This window comes from Chrysochloris asiatica, unplaced genomic scaffold, assembly GCF_000296735.1.
Source record: "Chrysochloris asiatica unplaced genomic scaffold, ChrAsi1.0 scaffold00087, whole genome shotgun sequence".
NCBI classification, from domain to species: domain Eukaryota; kingdom Metazoa; phylum Chordata; class Mammalia; order Afrosoricida; family Chrysochloridae; genus Chrysochloris; species Chrysochloris asiatica.
Genome location: NW_006408605.1, coordinates 11945631 through 11953917, shown reverse-complemented (window position 1 = coordinate 11953917; position 8287 = coordinate 11945631). Strand labels below are relative to the sequence as shown.

The following is an 8287-nucleotide window of genomic DNA, read 5'->3' as shown; positions in this document are numbered from 1 at the left end:
AGGCTTTGATGGTAGGTTCCAGAGTTCCCACAGGCTTTGATCCTGAACAAGGCCCTGTACTTCCATCCTAGCCCTCCAGCCTTCTGGACCTTTAGGGCCAAGACAGATTCTCTCTCCCAGTATCAATTCTGGGGCAGGAGGAACCCCTTCTTTGGTTGAACTGGGTCAGGCCTAGGAGTAGCGTGAGCTCTAAGACCACCAAGTTCTTATAAACTTAATATATTTATCAAGCCAAATGTGCAAATGCTAACTGGACACTCTGGGGAAGTGGGCACAGGGAGTACTCCCAAACATTGGACTTTCACTCCCTTCTGAGTAGTGAGCAGGCCAAACTGTTCACTGACCCCAGTCATAGGAAGCTTAGATTTTCCAGCTCAGGGTGACATTTTTGCTCTCCTTGTGCCCCTTTCAGCTTCCCAGCCCCAGATAGGTTAGGGCTTGGCCCAGAATTGTGATTGTAAAAGCAAAGGGAAACTTAGACTTAAGAGTGACTGCAGGGAGGCCTTGGGGCCAGGAAAAAAAGGTTCTGGTTGCTAGGCCAGTCCCACATACTTGATCCTGTGTATAGAGGGGCTGCAGCAGCTCCTTGGAGCTCTTCCCGGGATGACTGTGGTACAGGGGGCCTATTGGTCCCTTTATTCTCCCTTCTCACTGACGTCTGGGGTTTTGACCCTTTCTTTTTTAGTCTACTTTTGCTAAGATGCATTTAATAAAAAATAATAAAAAGGGACAAAATGCAAACCTATTTCCCATGCCTCTTGGGCTTCTGGGATGTCATCACCTCCAGTTTGTTGGGTTTGTTTCCAACTGTTAATAAAGCATTGAAACAGTACCACCTTATAGCCTTCTTTGTGAATTCCTGAGCTCTCTTCAGTCTGGCCCAGGTTTTTCCACACTTTCCCACACTCTTGATTGACCCACAAATCACTGCCAAAAAACCTAAGGTGCCCATCACGTGGCAGACATTAGGCTTGGGCACAGGGCTGCAGAGATATTAATGCTTGGTGGCTTCTGTGCCACCAGAGCTCACCTTAGGTAGGAATTTGACCTCCATAAAGGAGTGGAAGCCCAAGTCAGCACATTACTGCCTCTTGTCTTGGAGCCCTTTTCTTGAACTCAGTTCTGACTTCCCCTCCTCTCAGAGGTCACACAGTTTCCTGGTAAAAGCCTTTCTGAGGGACGGAAGCATTGACTCCCATTCCCACCACTCATTTAGTGACCACAGACCACATTCCAGACTAGAGGGACTTACACTAGGGCTGAAATCTGACAGCAGAGGTCAGAAGCCTGAGGCCATGCTCCAGATGACTTGCTAATAAGAGCCATACTTGTCTGAACACGTTTTGACTGGCACAAAGAAACCCTTACAAGCAATGAGCCATGCCCATGATAGACAGGGAGAGGCAGGAGAAGACCACAAAACCTTTTAGGCAGGAACCGGGCTAGAAATAAAAGCAATTTAAATAGTCCTGCCTTGATCCTGAGCAGTTGCCTCCTCAGTGTGGCCAGAGGTGTTAGGGTGGGCTGCCTCCATTCCCTGCACCCTCCTCCAGGCTAAGCGTTTCTGGCTCAGAACTTAGCTGACACATACTAATTAGGGGGCAACAACAGCTGCTCACTGCGTTCTGCCAGTCTGCAGCCATTCTGGTAATATAACCCAGGCCCCCCGGCACCCTGTCCCTCCACTGCCCGACTCTTAACCCTGTTTCTATCTCCGGAACCATGCGCACCACCCTTACTCCCACGCAAGATCCTTGCCTCTGGTTGTAGAGTTGGAAGGCTTTGTTTCCATGACAACAGAGCCAGAAGGACGAGGAGAGAGAGAGAGCTCTGAGACTCCGCACTGGGGAAACCCAGAAACAGCCACCTCCAGACCTGCGATTGGACATTCTCTCTGCCCACCTCTTCTTGTCGCCCTCCCCCACCACCACCACCACTACCACGCCAGAACCCTGTCTTTCTCTCCACCCTAATTCTTCCCCACTCAATGTTTTCCACCGCTGTTTAGGCTGCTGTAACCTCAGAATCCCACTGTGTTTTGAGGAGGCAGGTGGAGGGGGCGGAGAGATGGGAAGGCCCAAATGTGAGTTGAAAAGCACCCAGAGAGTGGGGGGTTAGGGGTGCTGTGTCTGTGGGCAATTGGATTTCCTGCAAGCCCTTTCAGTCTCTTCGAACCCAGCAAGAAAGGGGTGGAGCCACCTCCCTTGGCTTCCCTGTGGTGAGGTGAATTCTCAGGGCCACTGAAGCCCAAGCTACAGAAAATGCTGCTGTGTTCCCGAAACTCCTACGCAGAGGGGCTGGAAGGGGACTAAGGAGAAAGAAAGAGTTCATCCTCTTCTGGAGAAGCCAGCTAGGGCGCTCCTGAGGTAATTTTAGCAGAGAAGAGGCGGAAACTAGAAAAACCGTCCTCCTCCTGCACCAATGCTGTTTCCCGGTGCCAGCTCGCCCCCGCCCGCGCCAGGATTGCCTCTTCTGCCTGGAGACTGGTCTCTTAGAATCATAGCCCAGACAACCGTAAGCATGCAACTACACACTCCGTTACACAAATCCCCACCCCCATTACGGCTCCCCAGGCCGATTGCACACAACACTATACAGATTCAATCAATCGCACGGTACATACACACAAGGATACTGCAAACTTACAGTCACAATTGACAGTCATACAGAAGCTCTCAGGCACACACACAATTCAAAAACAGATCTAGACACGCAATGACACAAAACCAAGTCGCAAACACAATCATTGCTTCCTCGTTCCCACTCTTCATCACATCCCTCTCAGCTCATCAGTTCTTCCACGTACGCCAAGAGCCTCCATATCTTACACAGAAATGCTCACTCTTTCAGAAGAAACAATTTTATTATTTTTTTTCAAAGGAAAAAAAGCCATATAAATATTAGAGTATAAAACTTGCGTGAGACACAGGAAGGAGATGGGGTGGGAAGCTACGTGGCTATGCAAAGAGAAGCGCTTATAGAAGGAGTCAGTACAGGGATGGGGGTCGCACACAGCACAAAACACAGCACGAGCCGCCACAGGCAGATCAAGGAGGCTATGCAGAACCCGCCGCCTGCTGCCCACTCGCCATCACGTAAGAAGCACACCGCACTACACTATTGGCTATTCTACACCAGCTGGAAGAGAAAGGGGCTCTACACTACTGTTAAGGGTTAAGGTGGGGTTCTCTCGCAGCCCCGCAGGATGAACGGGACCCCAGGAGCAGAAAGGGAGTGGGCAGATGAAAGGTCTATACACAAGGAGGCACTGGGGGACTTTAACCAGGCTCTAGAGGCCACTGAGGGGCAGGGTTAGATGGGGCCTGGGCAGTGGCCTTCACGGAGAAGAGATGGCACCTGGCAAGGTGAAGGGCCTTAGGGAGTGCAGGAGCACTGTGAAGAAGTCCCAATTCGGAGCTGAGGCTTTCTTTCCACTTGGTCCCTGTGCTTGCTCCTTGCTTTTCAAATACAGGGACCAAGAATGGCCTAACTGGTGCCCCCTTCCTGCTGGGGCACCACTGGAGTACCCAGCACCCATGGAGGCCCCAATGACCTCTCCAGAGCTTCCTTGGATTGTAATGCCAGTTTAAATCCATTGGTCCTGGTAGCTCAACCCAACGTTTACTGCCTGGGATGAGCCGTTTATGTGGGAGTGAGGGTCTAGCATGGTGCTTGGTTAATGTTGAAATTTGGGGACCTGGTCAGTGCCCTGGGGATATACAGAGTCTTCTGCAGGACCCTGTTAACAATTGGTCAAGCTTTGTCCATCCCTTCCCAGCCCCATCCACATACATACCCTTTCCTTTCCTTCTTCATCGTTCCACCCCATACTGTTTTGGAGCATGCAATGGAGTCTTTTGTTTGGGGAGGGGTCAGGGAAGTCACAGCATGCAGTGGGAACACCAAACAATGAGAAACAAAAGACTGGGCCCCAAGATGTTGGGAAGGGGCTTGGTAGCAAAATGCCCTCCGTAAATCCAGCACGCATCAGTACCATGGGAATGGTGACCGTGTCCCCCAAAACTTGAGCACGGTCTCAGACTCTAAAAGGAGATGAAAGAACTGACACCAACCATGCTTTGGGGAAAGTTTGAGAGTAGAAGGAGAGTCTAAGAGGTCACGATGCCCTTCCAACTCTTAAGAAGGATGAACCTGGTACCTCAATACCCCAACCATCTTAATCAAGAAAGAGGTGTTGAAGAAGTGGGGTGGAGTAGGCTAGGGAGGAGGGAAGCAGGGGGTGGATGGCCTGATTGAATTTGGAAGATGGAGGAGTTCAAGTGTAACTGAAGAGGGTGTGATTAATGGTTCTTGGTTTCTACACTAACCCCACCATCCCCATGGGCACAGAGATTGATTGGATGGGGGTTCTCAGCAGAACTCCCTTTGCATATTTAACCCTCTGGGGGCAGAGAGGGGGATGTTGACTGGGCACTTGTTTCTCTTTCCCAAAGGGAGCATGGCCTTGGGCCCTACCAGCATCATGGGGGTAGCCCTGAAATTCGGAGGCCTGGGTTCAGGTGGGGGAGTCTGGACTGGTTGGGGAGAGAGGCTGCCTGTGGCTCCAGGTCTGGCCTCCACATTACTTCTTCTCCTTCTTGCCTGACTTCTTCTTGTTGCCATTGCCACCTGCTGGGGCCTTGCCATCCCGCTTGCCAGCTGCGTTGGTCAGTGTGGCATTGCTGCCAGGGATGTAGACGTTCTGGCGGTAGTCGGGCACATGCTGCAGAGTGAACTGGGGCCCATAACGGGCACTTAAACCCATGGTGCCAGCACCCCCTCCCAGGGTGGAGCTCCCATCAGCAGCTTCTGCAGAGACAAAGAAAGAACAGAACTAAACTTAGAGTCTCCCAACAGTTAGAAATGACAGAAATACAGTTAATTAATTTGTACAAAGTATCCTGGACTCCACTGGGAATACACAAAGTGATGAGGGTAGAGGATTCTTACCTCTTTTCCTTATTAGCTATGTGACCCTGGGCAAGTCTACCTAACCTTCCCATGCCCCCTCAGTTTTCTGATCTGTAAAATGGGAATAATCCTATGTAATTCTTCCTGTTTGACTGAGTGTTAAACAAAATAAACACCTAGAATAGTGCCTGGTTCATGATACGTGCTCAAAATATGCTACCTAATATTTTTTCTCATGACTGAGACATCCTTGCCTTAGCTCTTCTCAAAGGTCTTCTCTAGGAAGCCTTTCTGGCTTCCACAGTCAACCACAGTCTTCTGGAAAGCAGAGACCATGTTTTCCACATCCTCCCATCCTTCCCCAACCAGTACATAACACTGAGTAGGTATTCAGTATTCGTTATACACAAGGAGGCACTGGGGGCCTTTAACCAGACTATGACCACTGAGGGGCAGGGTTGGACTGGGGGCCTGGGCAGTGACCTTCACAGGGAAGAAATGTCACCAGGCAAGGTGAAGGACCTTGGGCAGTGCAGGAGCACTGTAAATAAAGGAGCCCACTGTGTGCCAAGCACTCTGCTACGTGATTTAAGTGATGATCACCTTTAACCTCAACACAACAACCCAACCAGGTATGTGGAATGATTTCCTCTTTACAGATGAGGGAACCAAGGCTCTGAAAAGATGAGAGAGACTTGTGCAAGGCCCTACCAGCCAGTATGTGACATAGCAGATTTTAGTGTTGAGTGTATCTAAATGTATGCAGTGCCACCCCCACCCTCAGCTTGGACCTTATCATGACTGGAAAGAAGATACAAATAAGCCATGTTCTATGAGACTGGGATGATGATTCTGGGGACCCAACATTTTAGGTAGGCTTAGGCTCAGAACTTTAGTTGTGTGACATCAGAGAGAGCCTCCAGCTCAACCTCCCACTGAAAGGAAGGTTCCAAAAGACACATATTCTGACCCTAACTCAGCACCACCTTGGAACTAGTTAGAAATGCAGACTCTCAAAATCTGCCATTCAACAAGATGAGTTGTACATAGCCTTGAAGATTGAGAAGCGCTTTCATAGTACCTATCTCCTAGAGTTTTTGTGAGGATTAAATGGAATAGTACCAGGCATTTGATTAAGTGCTCAATAAATGTTGCTATTCATTTTATTAACGTTGCCACACTCTCCTAACTGAGTCAAGTGGGGGAAACAAAATACAAGAAGTTTTGCCTCCAGGCAGAGTTCACACAGGCTTACAACTGGAAGCCCTGACTTCTAGTGGTGAGAGGGTTAAAGCCCCGGGCAAGTCCAGCCCCGCCCCCGCCCAGCTGGCAGAAGAGCTCCCCTCCCCCAAGCTGCCCCTACCCCAGACTTCGGGGCGGGCAGAGAGAATGACTAAAACCGGAGAGGCTGAGTAATCGTGGGATCTCAACCAGGGATTGAGAAACAAGAGACAGGAAATATTTTCAAAGAACGGCATGAAAGGGGGAGGGGTATAAGAAAAGGGAGAGGAGCGCTGAGTCTCACTCCCTCCGCCTCCAACTCCAGCTATCTAGTTTCTCGGGCCTCCATCTCAAGCCCCAAATCCCTAGATCTGCGGGTCTTCGGCGGGCGGAGAGAAGGGTTTAAATGGGAGGGAGCAGCTGCCCATTTCCTTCTCTCCTTCTCCAAACTGGTCCCCTCCCCCAGTCTTCTTCCCATTCCGCCTGCATTCTCCCGACACCCCTCACCCAGCGTTTTCCCTAATTAGATCCAGGAGGGCGCTGGCCCTAGTAGCCCCGCCCCTTCCCTTTCTACCGCCAGTCTCTGCCAGCCTGGGAATGAGGGGCGGGGGCGGAGGAAGGGGCACAGATCCTCCTTTAAACAGCTCGGATTCCAGAGCGATTTAGGAGCTAGAGAAGAGACGTCAGAGGCGCCAGGGAGAGAGAGAGATGTGCCCGCGTGCGCACCCACACACTCAAAAAAGGGGAAAGGTCGGGAAACGCGAGAAAAGAGACAGAAAAAAAAAAGGAAAGATTTGACTAGTTAATTAGAGGCTAGGCCCACCCACATCCTACCAGGGTACCCCCAATGGGTGACAATGACTATTTCCACCCTAGAAGCACTGGCGGAGTCCTATCGGGCAGATGAAGGTGGACTGGACCAGGAGGGTGAAAAGATTGAATATCCAGAGTATAACAGAAACAGGCTGGCACTGGAGTTCTGTCTGATCAGTTTTTTTTGCCACTTGTGGGATCTTGTCTAAGGCCCTGCATCACTCAGGCCTCAATATGAAGGGGGAGGGGCGCAGGGAGTTGGCATGTTAGCTTTGCCCTGCTATAGACTGCTGGTGTGGCACTGTAGGGTCAGAACTGGACTACGAACCATAAGGTGGGCAGTTCAAACTCACCAGCTGCTCTTCAGAAACACCCTATCACGGGGTCGCTAGGAGTACTGGTGTGGCGCTAGAGGATAATGCGCTGGACCGCAAGGTCAGTTTGAATTTAAAAGTCGGCGGTTGAAACCCACCAGCCGCTTCTGGGAAACCCTATACAGGATCGCTATGAATCGGAACCAACTCCACCACGGTACTTAACAACAACAACAACAGAGTCAGAACTGAGTCGCGACTCTTAACAACAACAGAGTCATTTCTATATGATCCTTTCTCTACCCGCACAAGACCCACATTGGGCAGAGACCAGGAACATCCATTAATCAGAGGTGAGACAGAAGAGCAGCAAGAAAGAAACTTTATCTCTTCTCCTTGCTCATCTTCTTTTTTTTTGGAGAAGAAAACTTTATTTCAAGGGCTTCAAACAACCAGGATGACCTGGTAGCAGAGGTCTATATGTTGGTCTTTTTCAGTGTGTTAATATTTAATGCATAACAGCATTCCTTTTTATTATATCATTTTATGGCATGCAGTTTGAAACAGGCTTTTTATGCTAATTTTTAAGCTTTTATTGTGTATTGCGTGAGTGAAGGCTTACAGGGCAGACCATCAGTTTTACATTCAGCAAATCATTGTAATGATTACAATCCCCTCCATGTACTCTCAGTCAACAGTATTTACATCTGTTACCTTTTTCTTTTTTCCTTTTAATGTACTCATCTCCTATTCTTTTGCCAGCTTCTGCTCAGGGAAACTCAGCTCCCAGCTTCATAAGCACTTCCACCACCTCATCAACTCCTTTTCCCTTCCAGGCCTGGCCCTGAGACAGCAACTCCAGAGCAGCCCAGGAGCCAGGTCAAGCTAGATTACAGCCTGTTGAGCTACAAACCGTAGCCTCCTTGAATACACACTTCCCCCATATGTTTATTTTTAAAGTGTCCCAAGTACTTGAGGTTTTTACTTACTTTCCCTCTTACTCCCCCCTCCGCCTCCAGCAGCCCCAC

The 8287-nt window shown here is 49.7% G+C and overlaps 1 protein-coding gene across 2 annotated transcripts in view; it reads right to left on the bottom strand.

Annotated features, from left to right (window-relative positions):
• Nucleotides 1-2844: 2844 nt before the first annotated feature.
• PCDHGC4 (protocadherin gamma subfamily C, 4) overlaps nt 2845-8287 on the bottom strand; it is a 32188-nt gene continuing 26745 nt past the window's right edge. For both annotated transcript variants that reach the window (XM_006866191.1, XM_006866190.1), the window contains exon 4: nt 2845-4809. In XM_006866191.1, coding sequence (XP_006866253.1) covers nt 4583-4809 — 227 coding nt within the window. In that variant the 3' untranslated portion in view covers nt 2845-4582. The remainder of the gene's footprint in view (nt 4810-8287) is intronic.